We start from the raw sequence: 27,287 nt of genomic DNA on the forward strand, positions 1-27,287 counted from the left end.
ATTCCCTTCACAATCAGTTCAGCATCTTACTGTAATTAGAGGGATTTTAGAAATACTTTCACTTTTTGTTTAAAAATCTAATTAAAAAGTAAGTAGGCAGTGGGTGAAAGTCTAGAGAGCAAGGCTGGGGCTGGGGCTGGGGGCTGGGAGCGTGGAGTGCAGCCGGGCCTGCCTTGTCCTCGTGCGCTGGGTTCGCCGAGCCAGCACTGCCACTTGCTGGATGGACAGTGGTGCTGGGCTGCGACGTACGCGACTTGACGCTGGGGCCCTCTGGGTCTTAAGGATGTTTTTGATCAATTTTTGAGGCTGGCCAAAAGCTGGTGCAGAGCGCAGCTGTGCCTGTAGGAGATGGGCTCGTTCTCAGGTCTCTCTGGCCCAGTAGAGCTGCCCGGTTCTGATTTTTGCAGTTGTGTCCTAGTAGATCTGGAATGAACCCATGTAAACAACAGAGTTCAAGGGGCCTGCGTTGTCTGGAGAGTTATTAACTCTCTTATCCCTGGGGATACGTCTAGCTTTTAGTGTCTGCCTGTGTTTGATCCTCAGTGCTTCAGTCTTCTACTTTCTTTTTAAACATTGACATTTCTCTCTGTTCCCCTTCTCTTTCATTATTCCCCAACTTCCTTTTCTGTGCTGTCTTCAGTACAGTTCCTTCAAAACCTACTTGGTCCCAAAAGGCAAGCTTCCTTAGTCTTCAAAACACACCTTTGTCATATCCTAGTTCCAGTTTCTTTGCCTTCTGATGCTTTTTATGGGCTCAGAATCCCTTTGGCAGGTGTGAAGATCTCCACGCCCTTTTCAAGTCTACCTCTCCACTGTTAGTGTAAACCCAAACTCTCTGGCAGCCTCTGCCTTCTCTTTTGTGACATTCCACAGGTGCCTAGTGCCAGCCTACTTTGTGAGCCTACTTTGGTACTCCTGATGTCATATTATCACTTATTTTCTTGTAATTCCTGACACCCTCTGAAAGCATAGCCTCTCATAGGTTAGCTAATAGTTCTCTCATGCTGCTGTCTTGAAAGGACTAAGCTACCATTAAATCCAGACCTTTGAACTACTTGCAGCCTCCATGGTGTTTGTGTTAAAGCCTCATTCCCATTCTCTACTTTTGTAGAATGAAAGCTACATTTCTTGTGCCGTAAGTTCTGTCTGTCCCACACAGATTGTTTTTGCAGACAATTATACCTCCTGTATGGTGAGGCTATCGCTTTAAGTATATGTCCATTTCAAGGCTTGCTTTTATATTTTTTTTTCTTTTCTGTCTGTTGCCTTTATAAGATAAAAAAGTCTCAGAACAGAGGTAACCAAACTTTCCTGGCAACAGAAGACTCGTGCCTCTGTTTATCAAATCCCTGACAATTCTTTAATAGGTAGAGCCTTATTCAAGTATGTCAAAAGGCTACATAGATGCTAACACCTTTCAGAACCATGCTAGCACCAAGACTTCTTGCCTTTCAGTGTCTTTGTTGCTGTCAGCCAATAATTTTAACTGGTGGAGTGATAAGGCAACACAAATTGCTAGAGTTCTGTCTGCAATGGAAGTTTTATCAGTGCAGGTGGAGTGCTGGTACTGATGATACGATGTTGTGTCTGGATTAAGGTGCTCCATTAGGCTGCAGTCAGGGCATCAGAACCTCCTTATGCTCACCATGGAATGGGAAAATGCTGTGTGCATTGGTGTCCTGTCAGGTGGAAGGTTTGCAGTGGTGGCTGTGGAATGCACACAAACCACACGGTAAAACTTCCAACTTTCAGGAGCTACCTTTTGCAGATCTTCCTTGTGTTTTCTGGGAACTGTGAAGGGGAGAGGGGAAGATATTAAATACATTATACTCTTGAAAACTGTCTTATGTAATAGTGGAAAAGGAGGTGGGTTCTCAGTGTTACTTGCTGTGATAGCGAGTCAGGTATTTGGCACAGATAACCTGCTGTTGAACTTCCAAGTTCTCTGACCAAGCCTGTGCTATAGCACTGGAGCATGTTGCTGGTTGGGTAGTGTCACTCAGCTGCTACAGATCAGCTGTTTGAGAAGGATTTAATTTTGCATGGATATAATCATATGAGAAAGTTCAACCTAGCAAGCTATTACAAGTAGGAAGATAGGATTATGGAGCTGCTTGGGACCTCCTGGCATGTCCAGTCTGGTTCCCTCTGTCATGGAAGCCATGACACAATTCCTGTCTCAAGACTAGTTAGGTTCCCTACTTCTGAGATACTTTAGATCCAGCAGCTTTTTTTTTTTTTTTTTCTTTTTGATAGGCTTGGCAAAGCAAGTGGTTTTAGTTTGCCCAGTAAGAGGGGCTCCCCACAATTCTTATGCTCATAGTCCTTTGTTATATCTAGTCCAGGTTAAAGTCACCTCTTTTGAACCTCTTTAGGTCTGCCTCTCAGGAGACTGACCTGTACTTAGTATTACAGATTACCAGTATCACCAGTGCTTGAATGCCACTAATGCATTTTTATCTCTACTGGAAATAGCTTGTGATGCAGACTGGGATCACATTTTATTTTTTATGGCCTTACCACATTGATACAGCATATGGTCATTCTATTGTTGACTAATACTCACAAGTATTTCTACTTCCTGTTGTTTGCAACTGATGAATTCCCATTATTAGAGGTATAAACTCTGAGGAACATCGTCCTGTGCTTTGTAATGCTATATTTAATCCCATTTCTATTATATGGTTCTCAGCTTCCTTATATTCTCTGACAGTGCCACCCAGATTTGTCATTATTAAGTTTTGTCAGCATACTTCTCCTTTTTTGTGCTATCTAAATAAAATCAGTTTCAAAAATGGTCCATGAGGTACTTCCTGCGTAATACTTTTTTTCTAGACCAGCTCTCTACCACATATTGTTCTTGTTTTAGTCCCCAATTTTCAGTCTTAAGTAGTGGTCCCCTTTATGACTGTATGTCAAATCCTTTACTTAAATGCAAGTCAATGGAATCTACTGCGTATCTTCTGTCTAAAATGCAATTTTAATGAAAAGAAAGACTTGGTTAAGCCCAGGCTGACCTGTTATAACATAACAAGGCTTAGTATTTTTTATAGTGTATTCAACAATAACTCCAGTTCTGTGCAGCAGGCTACACCCCACCCCATTTTCCTTATTTCTGGATCCTTCCCCTGTTCTCAGGTCACTGAAACCCTCATTGAGTTTTGGAAAAGTTCATAGGCATCTTCATTCATAGCTGAGGACCTAGATCTCTGGATCTTATGTGGCTTTTATGACCCAGGTCTAGCAGTTGTGGCTCAATTTCGACCACGCAGAGAAACATGACTACATATCAGATTGCGCCTCTTCTTTCTCCAGGCCTTGTCTCCTCATTACTTCTGGTCAGTGTCTCATTTTCTCTTAGTTCTGAGTCATTAAATTTTTTCCCAGGCACTGTGACTGTGATTCACTGTTCTGTTTCTTCAGCTTCCTTGCCTACCCATTCTGATGCAAGAATCTCAGCTGAAAATCGTTCTGACTCCATAGCTCTGTGTCTCTCTTCTTTTCCTCATTTAACTTGCTGAGTGGAGTGCAGCTTTGAAACAGCAAACTGCTCTTTCAATGGCGTGCTTGTCCCTTAGTATTGGCTACTGTTCTTCTCGCTGGGCCCCGAATTCCCATGAGGACTTTTTGTCTAGCTGTGCTGATGCATTTTTGTACAGCTGCCTTCTTTTCATCCTCTCTACTTCATTCTCCTTTATGCAAATATTCAGTCAACTCCGTTCACTGACCACTATATGGGATTCTCTGCACCGATCTCAAACCATAATAGCTGTCCTGTTGTTGTTTGGTCACTAAATGACTGTTGTCCTCCTCTTTCTCTGTCTGAGCTGACCAAAGGTGAGGAACTGCTAGTCACTCATCAGAAGGAAATGGTTAGGGATATGATAATCACTAGCAGCCTTGGATATAGCAGTTGTGAAATAATGAAGTTCAAGATGTTGGAGGGAATGAGGAAGGAAAGTAGCAAAGTACAAACCTGGGACTTCAGACAAGCAGAGTTTGGCTTATTCAGGGAACTGGTAGGTTTGATCCCATAGGAAGCAGCTCTGAAGGGCAGAGTGGCTCAGGGAAGCTGGCAGGTCTTTAAGGACCCTCCAAGCACAAGAGCAGTCTGTCTTGATATGCAGGAAAATGGGCAGATTTATGAGAAGCACAGCTTAACTAGGCAGGGAACCCACAGTGGAGGTCCCGACATCAAAAGGCAGCATACAAGAGGCGGAAGCAGGGACAGGCTACAAAGGAATTTAGAAATGTTGCCTGGGCGTATGGGGAATGGTATCAGGAAAGTCAAAGCTCAGACGGAGTTGAGATTTCCGAGAGATGTCAAGGGCAATAAGAAAAGTTTCTACTGCTTGATTAGTAATAGGAGGCTCACCACGGAAAATGTCTGCCTGATGCTGAGTGGGCTGGGTGATATAATGATGACAGAGACAGATAAATCTGAAGTACTCAAAGCCTTCTTTGTCTCAGTCTGCACTAACGATGTCTCCCATACCTCTGTGAACATGCTTAAGAGGAACAACCTGCAGTGGGCAGGGACTGAGTCCATGGTACCCAGCAGGCTGCATCTGAGGGTGCTGAGGGAACTGGCCAGTGTCCTTGCAAGGCCATTCTGTATCACCTTTGAAATGTCATGGAAATCAGGGCAGGTTCCTGATGAAAAAGACAATTGTTGCACCCATTTTCCCAAAAGGCCAAAAGGACAATCCAGGGAACTGCAGCCAGTTGACCTTACTTTGGTCCCTGGGAAAATCATGAAGCAAGTGCGCTCTGAAACACATTTCTGGACACGTGAACGGGAAGAAGGTGATAGGGAGCAGTGAGCATGGATTTACCAAGGGTAAATCACCCCGACCAACCTGATTGCTTCCTCCGATAAAATGACTGGATCTGTGAGCAAGAATAGCAGTGGATATAATTTACCTTGGCTTTAGCAAAGTTTTCAACACTTGTCTGTTATCATAGTCTTGTATCCAAATTGGGACATTTTGGTCTAGTTGGGTGGGCAACCATCTGGGGCAGGGTGATTTGGCTTAGAGGGTGGTGGCTAATGGGTTTCCCTCTACCGGGAAGACAGTGACCAGCAGAGTACTGCAGGGATCTATCCTGGCAGCTCTTCAGTTTAACATCCTCCTCAATGAGGAGGCAGTGCAATGCTTGCTTGTAAAATTTGCAGGTGACAACAGATCACGAGGTGGGGCAGAGGGAAGTAGTCAATATGCTTGTGGGCAGGCTGTCATTTAGGGAAAGCTGGACAGGCTGGAAGAATGAGCTGACAGGAACTGGATTGAATTTAACAAAGTCAAATGCAAATTTCTTCCTTGGGAAAGTGGGAGGCAGTAAGCCCTTGCTGGGGCTGCCTGGCCTGGAAAGGCGCTGAAGGCCCTGGTGCACAGTGAGCTGAGCGTGGGCAAGTAGTGTGCCCTGGCAGCAAAAACAGCCAACAGCCTCCTGGGCTGTATGAAGAGGAGCACAGCCAAGAGATTGAGGGTCTTGATTACCACCCCTCTTTGCTCAGTACTTGTTAGCTCACAGCTAGAGCACCGAGTCCAGTTTTGGGACCCCCAATTCAAGAAAGACATTGGCAAACGGGACTGTGTTCAGACGGTCAGAGGGCTGGATCAGCACACGAGGAGAGACTTGAGAGAACTGTCCTGGAACACAGAGAAGCTGTGGGATCTCCACCCTTGGAAGTTTTCAAACCCCAGCATAATCTCATCGCTGACCCTGCTTTGAGCAGGAAGTTGGACTAGAGACCTCCCAACATCCCTTCAGGCTGGTACCTATGATCCAGCTGCTCTTCCATGGAGCATCTCTAGAGAACTCTCCAGAAATGTTGCTTTCATGTACCATCTGACTCCCTGCTCTAGAGTTGATGCTTTTCCATGCTGATTGACTTTGTGGTCACCTCTCCAGTTGTTTCTTTGGACTGTATGCCTCAAAAGTTTGTCTTGGTCATAGATGATGCCTGGCCCCTGAATGTAAAGGAGCTACTGAACTACTTTTACTAGAACTTTGAGAGTAACTCGTAAGGACTCCTCATAATCCTCATTCTTAGATGTGACCTTTAGCCTTCTCTTGCTGTAATTCAACTTTCAAATATAAACAGTGTAGAGCTTAGGCACTTACAGTATTGCTTCTATCTGCTCACGCTAGTCTGTGCCCTTAACTGATTACCAAGAGTGGCTGGTGAAAGACTTGATTAAGTTGCTTGTGGTGTTGCAGGATCTTTGCATTTTTGAATGGTACCTGCAGGTGGCCATGAAATTCAGAAGGGCACAATCTTTAGTTGCTTTTGCCATGGTACTGGACTGTGTTACTGGCTCTGTGGTAGCCAGTCAGAAATCCTCTCTGAAACACGATTTCTTAGGGATCAAGACTCACAGAGTTACAATTTCTAAGGAGTATCAGCCCTTAGCTATCCTTCTTTGACCACCATAGAAGCCTCAACAGTAGAGACACTTTTGTTGATAAGCTATAGGCTAAAGTTTCTGAGCAGGGAAGCTGCCCAGTAGCTGATAAGTCAGACTTCAGTCCTTGTCACTTGTAATATAAAAATGCTGGCTTCTCAACACTATTTTTGAAATGTCTAGGTTGTGTGCATCTGCTGTAGGTAGTAAAAAAATTGTGTCAGGATCTAACTGAGCTTGTCAGACTTGGGGGAGCAAGAAGTCTTGGCTTTTGTTACCTCTCTCACCAATGGAAATTATGGACTAGCCTAATGCTAATGAAGTTGCCAAATTTCTATTTATTGGTGTCTGATGGCTTGTTTGGGTTTTTTTTTTGTTGTTTGTTTTTTTTTAAAGCAAATTGCTAAAACTGTTAAACTGTTATGTTTGTCCTGCTCAGGTAGTGAAGAATGCAGCTCCAAATGTTATTTCCTACCTGAAATAGATCAAATTCTATTAATGTTTTTCTTCTGAGACCTTTAATGATATCCAGCTTTCACCTGGAGAGAAATATCAGTCTGAAGGGTACACTCTTCTGTATCTGTTTTTTTTTTAATATTTTTAGTTAAGTTATGCAGGTGACAGCATGGTGGCTGTCTGCTACAGACAATCTGCCTGATCAAGAAGGAGACAAAGCCTTTCTTAGACATCTGGAGGAAGCCCCACAGTTGCAGGCCCTCTTACTCATGGGGGAACTTGAACCACCCTGACACCTGCTTTGAGGGCAGGAGTGCTGGGCACAGGCATTACAGGAGATTCCTGGATTGGATTGATGATAGTTTCTTGACGCAGCTGATCAACAAGCCAACAAGGGGAGGTGCTCTGCTGGACCTGTTACTCACAAAGAAGGACAAACTGGGTAAATGGCAGCCCTGGCTGCAGCAACCATGAGATGGTAGAGTTTGTGATCCGGAGAGAAGCAAGCAAGACCTGGACTTCAGGAGAGCAGATTTTGGCTTGTTCACGGATCTGCCCAGAAGGATCCTATGGGACAGTAGGGATGCCTGGAGCACAAAGGGGCTCAGGGAAGCTGGCTGAACTTAAAGCGCAACCTCTTCAAAGCAAAGGGGAGTGATCAGACCAATGTGCACAAAGTTGAGCAGGCCTGGCAGGAAGCCAGCAGGGTTAAGCAGGGAATTCCTGACTGGCCTCAAATGCAAAGAGGGAGTGCGTGGAGGTGTAAGCAGGGATGGTCTACCCAGCAGGAACAGCATAACGGTGCCCGAGCATGCAAGCATGAAATTAGGAAAGTCAAAGCTCAGCAATGGATGTGATGGGCAACAAGAAAGCCTTCTGCAAATGGATCAGCAACAGAAGGAAGAGTAAGGAAAACCTGGGCGTGGGTCTCGTTCTGCTGCTCATGTCAAAAGCCATGGAAAAGGCTGAGGCACTCAGTCATGTCTTTGCCTCTGTTTCTCCTGGTAAGTCCTGTCCTCAGGTCTCCCACATCCTTGAGCCTACGTCAGAATCAGGGGAGAATGGCTGTTCAGAGGGACCTCGACAGGCTGCAGAAACAGGATGGCAGTTCAACAAAGGCAAATACAAAGTTCTGCTCCTGGGATAGAATGACACCATGCAGTGGTACAGGTGGGCAGCAACTGGGTAGAAAGCAGTTTTGCAGGAGAGGACCTGGGGGTCCTCATGGACAACAAGCAGAGAATTGTAGGGGGGTTGGAACTAGATGATCTTTAAGGTCCCTTCCAACCCTAACAATTCTATGATTCTATGATAATGGAGCTGGGGTTAAGTGAGGGATAGGACTAGGAGTTAATGGGACGTCAAAGTAAAAAGAGAGGGAGAAAGTTTTTGAATTAGAACATGATTTTTTGAGGGTTAGGAAGTGAAGACGGGGAATTCAGCCTCTGTGCTAAGGATTGCTGGATTAGATTACTCTGTGCTGCAGGTGCAGAGAAGGAGGGGAGAATGCACTTCCATTGTTTAAACTATTTTTCTTATGTTCTTTCTGCTTGGCAGCCACCAAGTCTAGTTAGGGTTCACTCACAGTCCTTCCTTTTCTTGCTGACAGGCAGACAGCAAAATACAAATTCAGAGTTGGGGAATCCCTCTTCCCCTCTGAAATGTTTCCCTGCTCTCTAGGTGAAGAAGCATCTTTTTGTTCCCTGCCTGAGTTTCTCTTGATCTCTCTGTTAAGTTTTACATTATTTGAGGAGATCTCTGTGCCTCTACCTGAGTGAAGACATCTGAGCACTTTGGTGCTTCATAGAGCTATATGCAGCTTTGTAAAAATTAAATCTTGTTCAACAAGCCTGCCTTTTTCTGAGGAGATCACAGTATTTTTTGATAACAGAAACTGTGTTGATACTGTTGGATTTCTTCAAGCCATTTGGTCTGTTATAAATGACATCTCAATTAAAAATCTTATAGTGTAAGTAAACTAATTGATTACCTTAGAAGTTCCTCACTGTCAATTTGGAGACATGTCAGTTGAGCTGGTTATTTCTAGTGGGACCAGAAAGATCAGTTCTTGGCCCAGTGCAGTGTAGCTTTTGTTTTTTCCTATGTCATACATAATATGTATAATTTGATGGTGAAATTTATGGGTAAGATTAATACAACAGTAAATAAGCACAGGGAGAAGGACAGTTATTGCTACAGAGTATTATCTGAATTGCCCAATAAAGTGATCATAACACAGCAAAATTAGCTTTTCTGCAAATAAGTGCAGTACGTCTTTAACCGAGGAATCTGACAGTACAAGAGTCTGTCTTAGAAAGCAGTGATTTAGATGCTTGAAGTAGATGAAGTTGACAGAGCACAAACAACAGTTTTTCTTAGTTCTGCCTCTCATACTTTCTTATGTAATATTGATTAAGACCAGGAGGAGCTGGTGCATGTCCTGTGTAGTACAGGCCAGACAATTGCAACCTATTACTTTTGCACTGAACTGAGCAGAGGCACAGGCATTATGGTACTTCTGTTTCCATCTCCTACTAGCAGTGTTACTCAAGGTTTCTGTTTCTCCAGAACAACAACCATTCACCTCTTTCCTTAGTAATTTTACTTCTGCTTCATAGATAGTGACCATCCTTTTCTCAAATCATCTGGTAGATGACAAAATTATTGTACAGTCAGAGCAGTTGTTTCCTGTTGTACTGGTTCACTTCAGAACAAGTAACAGGTCCAGCAGAGCACCTCCACTTGTTGGCTTGTTGATCAGCTGCGTCAAGAAATTGTCATCAATCCAATCCAGGAATCTCCTGTAATGCTTGTGCCCAGCACTCCTGCCCTCAAAGCAGGTGTCAGGGTGGTTCAAGTTCCCCCATGAGTAAGAGGGCCTGCAACTGTGGGGCTTCCTCCAGATGTTTAAGAAAGGCTTTGTCTCCTTCTTGATCAGGTTTGCAGGAAATGCCCCTCGCATTATCATCTGTTCCGGTGCAACTCGGCATTTGGGAGTAGCTTTCCCTAGCGTGCAGCCTGTTGCCGTTGCCTTCCAAGCTGTTGTACTGTGCCAGTCATAGCAGCTTTTTTGTGATGTTTTTCATATCCCAGAGGCTGTAGTGTTGCAGCTGTTCTCTGGTTTCTGATTCTGCCTGTTTCACAAGCCTTGCATATTTGTTTGCAGGCACCTGTCGTGGGGCCCCCGCATTGTGCTGCTTTTACAAGGAAATTGTGAGGCCCCTCCCATCATACTGTTCCCTGCACACTGTCCTCACTGCCCCCACTCTTACGATTTTTCCATTCTTTTGTCACCATTGATAAAAAAATCCGTGGAAATCAAGGATAAAAGTGCATAATATAATATCAATTTGTTCTTACTAATTTTTAAAATTTTGAAACATTTTAATTTTCACAATAGGGGAAAAAAAGGACCCTAGCCTCTAGAAAGACACTATCTTACTAATGTTAATAATAATCTATCCCAGTTATTCATATAATTCTAAGATAAGGTTTAACATACATGCTTCAGAACCTCAGATTATGAGATGCTGCTGCTATGTGCTTTTTGTAGCTTCTTGAAATAGCTAAAGGCCTGAATGGAGAATTCAGGTCTTCAAATGCTCTACACATTTAGTTAGAACTTTCATAGAAGAGAGGAGACTTGCACGGAGCTATGAACTTTTCAGTTAGGGCAAACTATGGAAGAAGAAGGAGTTAGGGAAGCTGCACAGATCCTTGTTGCATAAACACCAAGATAACTGGGGTTCATGTACTACTGGCTGGAGTGTAAGAGTGCCTTTATCTTTTTGAGCAGAGACGTACCAGAAACAAAGAAAGTTCTTTATTACAATGTGACACTGCTGGGGCTCCCCTTTAATTTTCCTCTCGCTCTTGGGGGAAAATTGGGAAAGAGGATGAAATTGGAACATTATGATGCCTCCAAAAGATTATTCCATTAGTAGGATGAGAAAACAAAAGATTGTAAGAGCAGCCAAAACTGGCCTGAGTGGACCTTGGATCTACCCCAGTATCCCATCTTCACTGTGACCATAACACACACCTAGAGAAGAGTACAAACACAGGCAAGTACAATTCTCCCAAATACTCTCCCAACCTGCAGCCATTTGCAGTTCAAGGAATTATATGCAGTATTATCTTTGTTGGCTGATTTAAAAGTGTTTATTCTTTCTTAGCATCTTAGAATGTTTAACAGTTTGGTTATAGGGATGGAATGGGAAATACCTTTTAACTTTCATGTGGTGAGAGATATAAAAGTGTGGAATAGAAATACTTCAATTGAAGATTGCTGCTGTTTTTACAAAACTTACTAGAAATTTCATTAGATCCTGGCTCCAGTACCCTGCAAACCAGCTGGAAAAGTTGTATCACAGGTGTAGTATATGCTTTATCTTGAGGGCTGTGTAGGCCAGCTCCCTGCTTCATCATGTGGCTGGGAATTCATGAACTGACTCTGCTGGAACTGAAACTATGTTCTGGGTCTGGAATTTTTAATTGACTACAGTACAGCATGATTAAGTTCCTCTGTGTGCAAGGAACTGAATCTTTTCTTCTGTGTGGGACAGGATAAAAGCATTGGGGTATTTTGTTGGGTCCAAAGATTTGTCTTCACTGTGAGGAGGAAGTATTGCCTAGCTGTCTTTATTCTGCAAGCTGTCTGGCAACTCTTTGATGTTTCCAGGGCAAAGCTTCCTCTTCATGCTTAACTCTTAGAAATGTTCACGTTCTTTTATTATTCTGTTGATACTCAGACTTTGTGAAAGACTAAGAGCAGTTAAAAATACAGTGGTTCAGCTAAGGCTGAACAGACTTTTTGGCTCCATGGTTTCTGCTTCTCCAAAGTGTCAGTCCTGCTGTAAACAGAGCAGGTATTCTAGCATCTCAAAACAAACAAACAAATAAATGAGGTAGCAAAAGACATTTATTTGATAGTCTAGATTGGTATAAATATAAAAGGGAGGAATTGTTCCTCTTACAACTGGATAAGAAAAATATTAAGAAAGAGATGACAAAAAACTGTAAAATGTATGAGCAGTATGGAGGAGTTGCATGCCCACTGCTGTTCCAGCTATGCAGGAAGGTGGCATCAAATGAAGCTAAGAGGTGGCAGATTCAAAATAAGCCAGAGGAGGGTACTTCTTCCTGCCCCTTGAGGTTCTGGAACACCATGCCCCAGGCTGTTGTAGGTACTAAAGGGCAACAACTTTCAAATGCTGTCAGAGACACAGTACTAGGCTAGACAGACTGTTGGGATGACCTTGTGCAATAGGTCTTATGTCCTTGCAGAACATGAACATGGTGAACAGGTGTTTGTGTCTTACACTAAATGAAACTGTAGACTTCTGATTCTAAAGCAAAACAGGAATACCAACTAGCTTTTAATTCCTACAGAGCAGAAGTATTCTACCAGTTAAATATTTTAGTTATGCAGGTGAAAGCTAGAGTGAATTTTGTAGAAATAGACAAGGCAGTCCAGTAGATTTACGGTAATTACTTACAATTCCTTTCTTTTCTGGTTTGCCTGTGTGAGTTATTCCCAATTAAGAACTGACTTTGTCATGTAAGGATATAGTTGCCATTTCTAAGCTCAGATCGTTAGATGTTCCTCCTAACCTACTTCATATCACCTCCTCTGCTAACTTCTCTGGAAAAGAGAAAATAAAAAGGGGTTTTGTTAATATAACTAATGTAGTTTAGCTAATGTATTAAAATACCTATAAAAGTTGACAAGATCGTAAGTTACCACCTCATAGGATATGTTGAAACTTTGATGTGAAGGTCACTTTCACCTCAGCCAAGAAGGTGTGTTGATAAAGGTTGACTTCCTAAATGTCAGTTTTTACTTACAATGGGTAACAATTTTTTTTTTTTTTTAATCAACATTAAACCAACATGAACATGCACCCTTTATTTTTACTCTGAAGGACTTTTTATTTTAAACTGGACAAATTTGCCATACTTTGCATTGCCGAGAGCAGTGGCTCTCAGGCTGTTTGTAGCTAAGCCTCACTTAAAAAAAAGCAACCATGATTCAAATCTTGTGGATCCAGCTGGGGTCCTCAAGAGTTCATCAGCTTTGGTTCTGTGCTCCAGCTTTTCAGTCATATGCTTGTACCATGCCCCTGAGACCTGCCCTGCTAATTGGGAACTGCTGATTTAGGGATAACTCCTCCTGAGCACCTCTGTCTAAGGGCTGGGAAAGTATCAGTATTACTGCTCTGGAACATAATAGATTATTGCTTCCAGTGCTTGGATATTCCTTGCTTCCTTCTCAGATCCGGGAGCTGGTTCCTGAGTCCCAAGCCTACATGGATCTGTTGGCCTTTGAACGCAAACTGGACCAGACCATTATGCGGAAACGTGTGGATATTCAGGAAGCGCTGAAGAGGCCAATGAAGGTATGTCATGAAAAATCTGTAGATTGAGTTAGGGGGGAAAAAATAATCCTTGTATTAAATGATCTTTCCAGTAAGAGTCCTGTTAACAGAGATATTTTGAAATGAGTCAGACAAAGCTCCTAAGAATTAAGCAGCTGGGGAGCAGCATGCATGGAAAAGTGGTGGAGAAAATTCTGTGGATGTTACCAGCTCTAGCTTCTGAAAGCCTTTAATAAGGGGAATAACAGCTTCTGGATATATAAACACTGGTTTTGGAACTTTGTATTAGAATGATTAAAAGGAAGAAACTAAGAGATTAAAGGGGCATGCTCAAGAGATGTATTACATTTCCTGTTAGAACTCAGTTGAAAACTAAACTGTGGAATAACAGAACATATAATGGGAAGAATTACTTACAGCAAAATTGTTAAAGATCCTGCAAAAATGTACACATTTACATAGTCTGTAAAAGGATGATTTGTGTAAGAGAAGAATGGACGGTGATTTCTATTAGATCAGGTCCAGCACTTCATTGTTCATAATAACCTACTGAAATGGTCTTTTCCTAAGTTTTCTGAGCCAATTCAACTGAATCATGGAAAAGTTTAGGTAGGAGGAAACCGTGGAAGTCATCTAGTTCAGCCTCCTGCTCGGAACAGGGTTGTCAAGGCTTTGTTGAGTTTTGAAAATCTCTGAGGATGGAGATTTCACAGCCTCTTCAGGCAGTCTGTTCCAATGTTTGGCCACTCTCATTGTGAAGAATTTCTTTTCAAGTCTTACTTAAGTTCTTGTGACTGTATTGAATGCTTATACTCATTCATATAGTCAAACCTGTAGTACGAAGAGTTTTGTGGCTGTATGTCTACTGTGAAATAAAGCTGTCATTCTTGTCTGTACTACAGTAATGGGTATCAACCCAACTAAGATTAAGATTCTGTTCTGTTTGTCATTGTACAGGTATCTGATAAGATATGGAAGGCTTTGACCTCTGGTGTTTTTCCAATTGATATATATGAAACAGAAAAAAAAAAATTGAAAAAATTAAGTTCCGTTAACATACCTATTTTATAGATAGGAAACTGAAGTGTGGATGGTTTAAATCACAACTTTGTAGTCAGAAAGTGTTGTATATAGTAGACTGGACTCTCAGAAGGAATAATTTGCCTTAGCTTCTTAATGTGGGTAGAACACCACTGTTTTAAACCAGCTATGTTTAAAAGTTATTGAATACTTAGACTCACATTCATAAATCTGTAGGAAGATGTTTATTGTGTGGCAAACTCTTTAACTAGGGAATTGACCAGTATGTGAGGTTCCTGCTCTAAGCTGTACAGTTTTGATACTCAGGGCCCGTAATGGGGAGGAGTATAGGAGACACAACACTCTACAGAAACTGTAGACAGAAAATTCTGTTTCCATCTAGGGCTCAGCAAACACATTTTAAATAGCAGTTACTCAGCTAGTTAACATCTAAAGAATGATCAAACAGATGTCTTTCAAATTCGTGTCTAGACTTTGCATGTAGCAGCTGTGAAATTCAAGACCTGTCACAATAGAGCTAAGCCTAGATAAATTTGCATTGTTCTGATGTTAGGTATTTTAATTTTATTATAATTGGAGTATTGATAACTGCAATGAAAGTTATCTCTGCGTTTACATCTCTTATCAAAGCTCTTGTAATTTTGAAATATTTGCCTTAAAATGGTGGTTCCCAAACTGGGATTGTAATCCTGAGAAGAAAAATTATTTGTCTGAGGTATGGGATAATATGTAGGGAATATGCAGGACTGCTCCAAATTAGCAGTTTTAATTGCAGTTATATTGGTCACAGTGATCGAGTTGTAGCTAGAAACAGTCTTTGGGAACCACAGGTTTATGGTCTGGTGTTGCTTAGATTGTTTTTTTCTGTCTTAAGACTAATTATTCTGGAGAAATTTTAAGGGGGAAATGTTTCAAACACTTTTGATTGAGGACAGGGCATAAAATACGCTGGCCGTATTGATCCTTGGATCTTCTGTCAACAGCTGCACTGTTGAAACATGCCCAGAAAGCAAGGAGACCTTGGGGCTGTGAGGTTGGTTAAAGGAGGGGAAACAGCCTTCACCACCTGCCAGCTCACTTTACCACCATCAGCGACCCCTCTCAGCTGCCAGCTTTTCCAGTGTAGATCCTGCCTTGTCTTTTGTCTGCCTGTTGAATGCTAGTGTGTTCTCTCCTCTTCTTCTGTCAGTCTTACAGTCTTGGACTACATCTGTCACAAGAATCTCAGAATTCCTCCTGTGCAGCGCATCATTTGCTGCATGCTACTCGTCATAAGAGTGTTTGCACTGACTTTATGGAAGACCCACCTGCTCACGTGCTCAGAATTGCAGAAGGGACTTTTTAGGAGGGAGTCTGGCAGACAGGGCTGTTTGCAGTGTGGCTAGAGGTACAGATAGAGCAGGCTCCATGGCCTGAAGGAAACAGAAACCGTATGGCTCAACTCCAGATGAGTAGATGTTGTTAAAGAAGAATGCATTACTGAAAATCTGGATAGCTAGGGCCATGGTGGGCTTCGGGAATGGGATTTATTTGGTTAAGTATAGAGAATTACATTATATTTATTTGTATGTAAGCTAGTCACTCTGGGCTCCCTTTGTAGTGGGGAGATTTAGTCAGTGTAGGCAGTGGAGTTCGGGGCATGGTTCTTCTCATACAGAAGTAGATCTTTCAAAGAATGTGGATAAAACATGCCCTAAAAAAGTGCCTATTTCTCTCCATTGTCTAAGCCTGAGATAACTAGTCAGTTGTGGACATAAACATAATTTTAAGACTGAAATTATTTTCATCCCAAGGCTTGAATCAGGGGACACCTGGCTGAAAGAAGGGCATCTAGTCACCCATCACACAAGCAAGGCTCCTGCTCCAAGCCCTGGCACCACGGGCAATAGTTTGGTCTCACCCAAACCAGAGACTGTTGTCCAAGACCATCACTCTTTCACAGTGAACTGGTGTGGGACATTTGAGTTTACCAGACCTGTGTGTAGTTGTAGTTCCTCAAACTAAATAATCTACTCCTAAGTTCTCAATTTTTAGGTTAAAAAATAGTAGTAGCATCTGAATACGACCAGTGTCCCTCTCCATGGTTTTGTAAATCCCTGCTTTCAGGTTTTAAGATGACAGAGGAATTGCTATTGAATTGTTGACCGAAGGGAATTGGCATTTTTTCTGAAACACTAAGGTTTCTGCCTGTTCCTCTGCCCTCTCAGGCAAGACTGTTTTTTTTTGTTCAATATGCCTTGTGTCCTCAGCACCTCGTACCTGAGCTCTGCAATTCTGTTGTTCTAAGAGACTCTCATCTTTTCCGTGTACTGAGTTCTAAACCTTGAGCATCCAAGGGATATTCTTAGGAGGAGAAGAACAAATAATTTGTGGAAATTTTTGTGTCATACTCTGAACCCTATCCAGCACAAGAACAAATGGGGGGAAAGTGACTGAATAAATGTTAGGCTTGAAATTAGAAAGAGGTTCTAATTGTCAGAGAAGCAGAATTCCTCCAAATCAAGGAGGGGAAACAGAGATTTGATTTTTGAAATTGTATCTTGTTCTGATAAGCATTGCATGATACGTACCTGTAACCTGGACTTACTGTTGCTGCCAGCTCAGTGAACCTAAGTCCCATTGGTGTACTCCATCAAGCACTAGAGTGGTTTTGATAAGGTATTTTAAAACTCTTCAGGGGAAATCTCTGCACAAGCCATTTAAAGTAGAAATATGTTGAGGGCAAAGCAGAATTTATGGCAATTTCAATTTAAACAAAACAATTTATTGAGGGAATTTTATTAGGAATTTTCTCATCTTTAATCATCATCCAGAAAATTTACAAAAAACCCCACAACCAAATAGCTTACAGTCTCTCTAGTGTGAGGAGATCAGTCCAGCAGCAGATATATATCCTGTGATTAGTATGCAATTATACGTTGAGAGAGTTGTGTCGTGGCTTGTGGTTGCCTTACCATTCTTAGCCTTAACATGTGTATTGATCTGCAGTCACCCAGTCTTTGAGGGTCACCTCAGAGTCAGTGGGCTTTAGGTGAGTCCACCTCCTTTTGAACGCCACTGAACTTGGCCCTAGAAGATGCCAATGGGACCAACCAACATGTGTTACAAATCGGCTTGTTGGCTGGGTAGTTACTCACTGTCAGAGACTGTGCCCACAGCCTTACCATACTACACAGCTTCTAACTAGTTAGGGCTGAATCAAGCCACTGGGCAAAAAGCTCCTCAGCCTCGACACAAGCAGGCAGAGTACGTGTGCATTCTTAACCCATCACAAACTAGCTTAAGTATTTGATGAGAACGTGGTTAAATCTTCCATAATCACCCTCCTTCTCCCACATGCAGTGGCAACAGGAATTAGGAGGCTGGTGTGGATCAGTGTTCTTACTAATAGTGACCAGGTTGAAGTTGGGCTGGACCTCTGGAGGTCATCTTATCCAACCCCCCTGCTCAAGCAGGGCCACCTACTGCTGGTTGCCCAGGATCACGTCCGAATGGCTTTTGAACATTTCCAAGGTGGGTGACTCCACAGCCTCTCTGGGTAATGTGTTCCAGTGCCAAATACTTCATAGGAAGGTGCCAGAAACCCTTCCAACGGTAGGTAACAGTTCCACCTAAATCCCAGTAATGAGAGATAAGTTTATGTGAAGAAACAGAAAGGTCTGACATCTTTTAAAATTCTCATATATTGATATGACTGGATATTCCTAGGATCTGTACATAAGATAGCCACTCCAGCCCCTTCCCTGCTTGGTGGTTTGTTTTGGTTTAAGAGCTTTTGGCTTTGGTCCAACAGCTGGTAGTTCAAAAATAGAACAACTGAGACTGATTGATGTGCATATTTATGACCAGTAGAGCAAGATATCAGAGATGGAATAGATTTTTCATTATGTCAAGTCTTTAAGTCAACACTGGATGTCCTTTGAAAGGAGCTGCCCTGTTTGATGAATGATTAGAGCCTGTGTTGCACAGGAAATTGAACTGGACAAAAACTCTCTTCTGGCTTAAAAACCTGCAAGTTTTAAATCTGTGTTCTGTGACAGTTAGTTCTATGGGTTAACTATGGCTCATTATGCTTTGTGTAGCATACATGACATACTCCCATTGATCAGGTTTTAATTTATGGTCTTGTGGCGTAATTTTTTGTGCTCTGCTTTTTGCATTGTGAGATAAGGAATAACGCAAATACCTAATTTCCTTTTTTACATCAGCCCATATTTTAAATGTGTCTTTCAGGTTCCTTAATATTCTCAGGTAAAAAATTCAGTCCTTCAAATCACTGTAGAGAAATAATTTTTTTCATTGCCCCTAGCTATTCTTATCACCTGTCAGTGTACACCTCCTGATTTTCTTCCTGAGAGAGTATAGTAAACAACTGCCAAATAAGTTCCTATAGATGATTTTGTAGACTATTGTGCATACTAGTCTGTTTTATTCCTCTATAAGATTTGTTCTTCATGTGTAAGTATTGGATAGTTCCTTTTAGTATTCATGATACTTGCATATTCTACCAAGGCACTATTTTTCCTGCTTTGGGTTGAACATTTTCAAGTTCTTGTCTGTCTTCTGTTGTCATGAATTACCTGACTAATTTTGTTTCTTCTACAAATTTTGACATATCTGGTTGCTGCTACTCTGGGTGAGCGATACCTCTATGTTCCAGTTCTGATATGGACACTCTGTTTCATTTGATACTTTTATAACGGTCAGACTTGAACACTTGTTATTAGTGGTCATTGGTCTTTTTGTCTCCTGATATCTAGTCTGCATGCCACTTTCTTCCACTGTTTTTTTTGCTTCCTAAAAAGTTTACGTGAGACCATGAAACAGTTACTCTATATGCAAAGACAGAAACACAGATTTTAGTCTTTCCTGTGCTTTATGCGTGAGGTTTTTATGTTGTTGGAGTACGTAGAAATCCATCCTTAAGATGTGCATAGAAGGCTCTTAACACAATACTGTTCATAGGATCGGCAGCCACATTTCCTTGATTCAGTCAGCAATAGACTATCTGCTGATAACTTAGCTAATTTGTTTGAAATCCCAAGCACAGCTTCCCTGGAAGTGTCCTGGAGATATTGTGTTCTTCCTGAGAGTTCACTGAAGGATATTTTAACTTCAGCAGTCGGTGGAGATTTGTCTTGGGGATATCACACAAACATGGTATCTTCAGAAGCTTTAGTTTCTGATTTGACTTTTTAGGGATTTAATGGTAATGGAAACTGAAAAAACTGTGGCATTATAAACCAGGGGTAGTTTTCTGAAGGATTTGATGGATTTCCAACAACTCCTGCGTAGATCTGTTTCATTCATTGCAGGTTTTGTGCTGCTGTTGTAGCTGAGACCTTTGCAAGCGTTCATCACTAACATGACCGGTCTTCTCTCACATATGCTGCTTTTTTCCTTTTCTTTTTCTCAAGGAGAGATTGTAAGCGAAATAGAGTGCTTTTTGGGGAAGGCTTTTCTGTTGAATATGGCTGCTATTTCAAGTTTATTTTGCTGAAGACAGGTCAAAGATGCATGTTAAAGATGTGTATCTGACAGAATAAGCAGATTAAGCATTTGTTGATTTTTGGACAAGAGATTATTTGATTCACAGCGTTGATCAAGCCTCCGTGAAGTTCCCTCCTGTTGAGCTTTGTCTTTGTGGGTGGTAAAGCTTCAGTGTGCCTGAAGAGATGAAATGTGATGCTCTCTTCTTGCCCTAGAGCTTTATGTTTTCTCTTTAGTTTTCGCTCCAAGCCTCTGAGAATCCTGCTAGTGAAAAACAAGGGTGCAGGTTTTGATTGGTTGCTTTTCTGTTCTCTGAGAAGCCATCATGAAGAGAGGAAATTAGATTTTAGATCTGTGCTACAATGTGCATTGCTAAGAAATTAGCAGAATTTTTTGAAGGGCAATGACTTCTTGCCCCAGTATATTTCACTGCTCTATTTAAGCTGCAGAGTAACCCAAGTTGCACATAACTGGTGTTGTATCATTTCCTGTTGGGCTGAGATGGAGTTGCTCAACTGGAGATGGAAGGATACCTCACTCTCAGAGCCTTCTGGATATGAACCTGACATTATTGTGGAACCCAGGAGTACTGATAAGTGAACTGAATACAATGGATTTTGGGTCTGTATCTTCAACAAAGGAGACTTATGGTCTGCATAGTGGCTATAAAACCCTAGACAGCGCTATTTTGATATTCTTCCTTGAGCTCAGTTTTCCCTCGCTGTATCATCTCTGAGCTGGCATCTTCCAAGACTGTGCATACTTACGATAGCAGTATAGCTGTGAGTGCTGAAGTTGTTACTCACTGGGTAGATACTTTCAGGAGGGATTCAGACCGTTCTCTTGGATCTCTGCCAGGACCTTGCTTCATCAGATAGGATGGTAGTGTCTCACAGCTGACAGGAGAAAAGTCGTGATAGAGGAGAAGGAACCTGCTGATCCAAAGAAAATGTTCATTTGTTCATGGTTCTGATGTTTTACTGGAGATTTCTAAGAGTATTTTCCTTAAATGCCACTGTTTGAAGTACTGCTGGTGATAAGTGTATGTAGGACCAGTTCAAGTGCCGTTGTCTATTTTCTGGAACTGGAAGATAAGATAGTCAGCCTCCCAGAATGTCTTGAGCAGAGTCATTCCCAGGTAGCTTTTATGAGGAGCCAGTGGTGCTGGCAAGACTAGACATGAGTAAGGAAGAGGTGGTACTGGGAATTCTGGGAAGGGCAGAAGGAATTTTAAAATGGAGCAGCAACTCATAAGGGAACAAACAGGAGGTGGACACGTTGGCAGCAGCTTCAGAAAGATGGTTGTGAAGGCTTGAATGTTTCTAGGTCAGTACAGTGCTGTGCAGGGGAGGACATGTTTGGCTGTTCAGGCAGTGTTCATGGCCAAATGCTTTTTTCACAGTTTTTTTAGGCTGCTTACCAGAACGTCTTGGTAGGTCTGGCTGCACTCTGCAGGTCGGGTCCAAAGTTACTGGTTATGACAATGGTGATGGCTGAGCCCTGTTTGCAGTTGGCTACGTAGGTTTCTTTTAAAGATTGGTGGCTCAGCTGTAGAAAGGAATGCTACTGTTTCTTCTGTTTTAAGGTGCACTTGGCCTGGTAGAGCCGTCGGAGGGAGGGGGAGATGATGCCAGCTGGAGTGCGGGGTCAGGCTCTCAGTGAGGCAGAAAGGATGAGGGACCGCCTCGTTGAGTAAGAAGCCAGAAGAAAAAGCAGAAATTTGAAGTCCCCTGAGAGAAGGCAATAGCACAAATGCAGTTGGATCTTAAGGAATAAAAAGAGAGGATTCTCTGTTTTTCCCCAGAAATCACCCTACAGAGTTTTCGGCAACCCAGGAAATCACAGAGTTGCTGGAATAAGAGCAAGCCTGAAGAAATGAACTGTTTTCAAGGACATGTGAGCAGAGAAAATTTGGTTTACAAAACCTTTTTAAAAAATTATTTATTTATTCCATTTTACCCAGCAAATGTGAGTTTTTCTTCTTTATGTTCCCTTACTCTGCTTTTTGTTCTAATAAAGATTTTTATTAGATTTAAAGCCCATTTGGTGTTGGGATCCTCTTGCAGCTGTGCAGTTGCCCTGTTTGACTGTTTTCCTGAATGTTTGTTAGGAGTCAAAAGCAAGGATCTTTCTTTGGTTGCAACTGGGAGATAATCACTGTCTTAATAGTATTGCAAATTTGGAGTATCTCTTGGGACAAAATCTGAAGACAGCTGCCAGGGTGGAGGTTACACATTTTGCTTGTTGGATAAATGTCTTTGCGTAGCAGAAACTAAAGGCTCAGCATTCCACAGTACTTGCATGTTGTCAGCAGTGTCTGTAACATGTTAGAGTCGAAGGCTAAAAGGTTTTCGATCTAAAATCAAGATACATAGAGAGTAGGACAAAAGATAACTTTAGGGATAGCCATTACTTATTATTTTTGTTCATAATTATTCTAAGTTCCTTTCTGATGACAATGTTGAAGGGGGCTGATTTATAGGGGTTACAGTGAGGAAGAGATTAATTTTGAGAAAGATAATTTGTTGGGTAGAAGAAAGCACTGTAGATTGAAGGTAGAGATGTGGTAGAAACAAACAAATGATATGCAGATTCTGACTTTGGCAGAGCAGGGAAAGTATAGGGAACCCAGCAGGAGACCAGTTCTGCAGTAAGCTGCATCTGGCTTGTGCATGACTTGAAAGAAAAATGATAAGGGGTTAGCAAAGGGAAACCATGGAAAGTATCAAGCAGAGGTATTTTGTATTTGACAGTGGAATTGGGCATTGTTACTAACTTGGCTTTAGGTGGACTGTAGAAGGAAGCTAGAGCCTGAAAGCTAGGTGAAAGGAAGACTTAGAAAATATTCAGATTGAATAAGGATATTATTGCAGAAGATGATCTTAGTGATGAAATGTCAGACTTTGGAGGAAACAGACATATTTCCTATCTGGAAATGGGGAGATACAAGGAGAAAAGGAGTTTCCAGGGTAAAAGGAATAATGGAGATAATGTCTTTAGAAATCAAAAGAAGAGGAAATGGAATCAGTGATATAAACCTGAAATATCAGCAGAGTATCCAGGAGGAACTATTAAGAAAAAAGGTGCTTGTGTATATAAATACAGTTTTGCAAATAATCCAGGTGGGGATAAAATTTAAGAATGGTGCATAAAATGTGCAAGTTAATTTGAAGAGTTTTGAATTTAGAAATGTTGAAGTCCTTCACAAGTCCTCCACACCAAATAAAGATTCTGGGGCATTAAAAAAACCTGCATTTTATATAATGAAAGAGCACTTCAGCAGCAGAAATCCTGTGGAAAAGATTGGAGAAATTCCTGGAAATCCATATTCTACTTTTCTCCGTATCTGCCTGTTCCTATCTGTGTCAACCTGTAATTTTCCGGACTCTTGGGACTGTTGAAAATCCCATTCCCTCTCAGTGCAAACTGTTGATACTCCATTTCCATCAAACATTTCTGTCACTATCTTCTCTAGATTTGGCAAAATGTAGTCATTTTCTTGTTCCTTTTCAGCCATACATCTCTGCTCCCACATTCCTCTATGCTGTATTAGATTTTTAGTTTCCCACCCTGATGTATAGAACTTCCTTCTCTCCCATATGTGTGTGTGTGTGTGTGTGAGTGAGAGAGCTTCACAAGTCTACTCCTTTCTTATGCTGTATGAAGGGTTTTTTTGACTGCATTAACTTGAAAACTGTAGCTTTTTTGTCATTATATTATAAACAGATATTTGAGATTAGAGTTCCAAAGAAGTTTAAGAAATTTTTGGCAATATCTTTTCTGGAATCCATGCATCAGAGTTAATGGCCAGGTTTTCTACATGGTGCACGGGAGAGAAGGGCACTGACAAATAACATAGTCATAAGCCACTACAGTGACTGGGAAACCTTAACCTGTAAAAATGACAACAGGTAGACATGAATGTACCTCTCACAGACTTGAGCACCTGGGTTAGGGATGAAGCACAAGGCCTTCCTCGCCTCAGATCTCACAGCAAGCTGGAGCTGCAGCATGTTTGATGAGGGTGAAAGGCAGTTAAAGAGGAAGGTTAGGCAGCAGGGCAGGGGTGTATTTGGGTGTGTAGGAAGAATATTACCAGGCTCTGCTTGATAGTAGAATAAAGATGGGCAGAGATGTAGCTGGCATGTAATTTGCAGCATTAGCTATATTTGTGAATGCCATTTACAAATCTGAACTGATGCAACTAGGAAGGACATTAATGTAGCAAGAGGTTTGCAGCTGAGTCTTGGCAATCTGGCTAGGATTTAGGCAGGAAGGGCATAATATTGTGCTTTTCTTACAATGATTTCTCAAATATCTAATCCAGAAGTACAGGATGTATAGCCTCGTGGGCTTGGCCCTGCAGCCTCCTGTTTTCCTCCACTTAGGGTCGATGTTAGCATGTTTGTATAGCCAGCAGTTCTTGAAAGAAAGTTTCAGATTCATCTTCAGTGTATTTTCTTAAATATAACCAAATCTTAAATTCTAGTATAACCTAGTGCAACTGTACTAAACATGCAGATTCTCTACTAAATGTGTGACTATCACCTTTCCTGTGGCTTCCTCAGGTCTTGGACTTAAACTGGATGTGTACTTTTCTCTATTTCTATAACAGCAAAAGCGGAAACTAAGACTTTACATCTCCAACACATTTAATCCTGCAAAATCTGATGCTGATGACTCTGATGGCAGCATTGCTTCATGGGAGCTGCGAGTGGAGGGGAAGCTCCTGGATGACGTATGACTTACTTGTGCTTCACTGGGGCTGGCAAGGATCTAGAGATTGTCCTGTGGGGTGGTGGACTTTACGGGGGACAGCAGCTCAGACAAGACATCTCTGAATGGCAGCATTGGCTTGTTGCTGCTGGGAAGGTGCCATGTCAGGCCAGAGTGATGGGAATGTTAGGAAGCAAGGATGGAAGAAAAGTTTTATCATTCTAAAGTCCTCAGAAACCTCAGTGATGGATTTAGCTTTCCTTAGTGAAGGGTGGACTTTCCTAATAAGGGTGTCACTTATTTGAATAGACTTAACAAGCTGAGTATTTTATAGGATAAACAGATGGAGAACATGCATGTACGTAGAGGGCAAAGCTTTCAAGGCACGTCTGTGTGTCTGGAGGTTACTGTACATGAATCAGAATCATAATTTTGGTAGAGGATGAAAGGGTGACGAAGTGCAACATCTGCAAATTGAAGTTAGACAGATTCAGTTTAGAAATTAGAGCATATATTTTAACAAAGAAAGATTCTTCATTGGGAAAAAAATAGCTTCTCAGTTATTGTCAAATTTTAAATTGAAGGAGGATGTATTTCTAAACCATTTTCTGTATTAAGTAAGAAGAAATTCATTGAAATCCCATGAACTGTGTTCTATGGAAAGTAAGATTATGTGATTATAGACCTCCAAGTTTTTAATTTAGAAAGTATGAGCTGTGTAGTAAACAGTGAATACTGATAATTAAATGGAAAGGGGAAATGTAAAAGGAAATACTTTTACTTATTGTATGATTAATCTCTAAAATTTACTCTCATCTGATAAATCAGATGAAGACATTAGCATTCATTAAAAAAAAACAGGATGTGAAAAGGTATACAGTGTCCTTAGAATCATAGAATGGTTTGAGTAGGAAGGGACGTTCAAAGATTATCTAGTCTGCTGTGGGCAGGGACATCTTTCACTGGGTCAGGTTGCTCAAAGCCCTGTCCAGCCTGACTTTGAACACTTCCAGGGATGGCGCATCCACAGTTTCTCTGGGCAACCTGGGCCAGTGTCTGACCACCGTCATTGTAAAAAAATGTCTTCCTTGTGTCCAATCCAAACCTACTATCTTTCAGTTTAAAAACATTGCCCCTTTACCTGAAACTACAAAAAAAAAAAAAAAAAAAAAAAAAAAAAAAAAAAAAAAAAAAAGATGACTTCTAGATTTACCGTTAAATATATAGATTTGCTTCGTAGATTTGCAGCTTTCACATAATGGGTTTCTAGCACCCCCCAACTCTCTTGGCCTGTCCTCACAGGAGAGGTGTTCCAGGCCTTGGATCAATGTTGTGGCCTTCTCTGGACCTGCCCTCACAGGTGCCATGTTCACACTACCAGCCAGTCCTTGTTCCACCACTGTTGAGATTTTTTCATCTTACCCTGCTTTTGATGGAGGGAAGACTCAATTAGATTGATCACACTTCTAGTCTACATGGGAATTAATGTTCAACAGAAAGAGAAAGCATGAGAAGGAAGGATAGAACACAAGTTAATACACGCAACCTTAAACATTTCTGTTTCTTCTAATTGTACAGCTCAGCAAACAGAAACGGAAGTTTTCATCTTTTTTTAAGAGTTTGGTTATTGAACTGGACAAAGATCTTTATGGACCTGACAACCATCTTGTGGAGGTAAGAGGGTTGTGCAGCTTTGTGTACAAACCTGATACTAGCACAGATAAACAGCTATGTGTCCGTTGTCTACCTTGCTTATGTTACCTTGCATTCATTATCAAATTTAAGGTCTTTTCAGAGTTTTCAAAATTCCATTCTTTTTAAGACTGTTTACTAACAGAATCTAAATAATCTAAAAACACAAATGTGGTAGTGATGTAGTGCACATCTTAGAACAGAATGTATAAAATTATGAAAAAATAGTGCTCATTTTTCCTAACAAGCATGCTAACAGCAGAACAGATTGTGAACTAAAGCTGAATTGTAAGGGCAGGGCAAGAAATTATTTGGGGAGTTTTGTTGTTGTTTTTTGAGGTTGTTTTTTTTTTAATTGCAAGATCTTCAGAAGGCTTATACTTGTTTTATTCTTGCATGGCGCACTGTGCAAGATACACCTCGATGGGCATCAGTGAAAGACAGACTGACCTTCTTACTTGTTTTTTCCCTTGGCAGTGGCACAGAACTCCCACAACCCAGGAAACGGATGGCTTCCAGGTGAAAAGACCTGGTGATGTCAGCGTGCGGTGCACGTTACTCCTCATGTTGGACTACCAGGTCAGAACACTGCTTTTGGCATGGAAAATACAGCCATTGGCACATAGTGCAACAGAGCAAATTCTTCCTGTCACATACAACAAAAAGCAATATACTTGGACTCAGAATGTCACATAGTCTACTGAGGTTAGAATGATACCAAACTGATAGATTATTTAAAATGTGAAGGGGAAACGTCAATTAAGTTTCTATTATAGTCCAGCAAAATATTGTTCTTGGCACTATGATAATTAAGATTTTTATTCTTCACCTGCGGAAAGAATATGCACTTCAACCTCAGGCTTAGAGAATAGTCAGATAAGTTGCACATCAGTTATATGTGTGGTCCTATACAGAAATTCAAAGGAGTGGCTTTTGGTGGTGGTACCTGAACTAGATGTGTAGCTGTGGCTGCCTTTTTTTGCGAGCAGACTACCCTAGTTTCCTGGTTTGTTAAATTTTGGTTACATTGTCACCCTAATCTGGCATAAGACAACATTGCCCTGCAAGTGTTAGACTTGCCATCACTCTTAGGCCTTGTTAGGCA

At 41.5% G+C, this 27,287-nt stretch overlaps 1 protein-coding gene across 1 annotated transcript in view; it reads left to right on the forward strand.

The window, feature by feature from the left end:
- SMARCD3 (SWI/SNF related BAF chromatin remodeling complex subunit D3) overlaps positions 1–27,287 on the forward strand; it is a 55,058-nt gene that overhangs the window by 13,987 nt on the left and 13,784 nt on the right. The window contains exons 4-7 of the mRNA XM_010168400.1: positions 13,142–13,264; positions 24,390–24,512; positions 26,069–26,164; positions 26,660–26,761. Of these exons, the coding sequence (XP_010166702.1) occupies positions 13,142–13,264; positions 24,390–24,512; positions 26,069–26,164; positions 26,660–26,761 (444 nt within the window). The remainder of the gene's footprint in view (positions 1–13,141; positions 13,265–24,389; positions 24,513–26,068; positions 26,165–26,659; positions 26,762–27,287) is intronic.

Source organism: Antrostomus carolinensis, unplaced genomic scaffold (genome assembly GCF_000700745.2).
Source record: "Antrostomus carolinensis isolate BGI_N321 unplaced genomic scaffold, ASM70074v2 scaffold5180, whole genome shotgun sequence".
Lineage (NCBI taxonomy): Eukaryota > Metazoa > Chordata > Aves > Caprimulgiformes > Caprimulgidae > Antrostomus > Antrostomus carolinensis.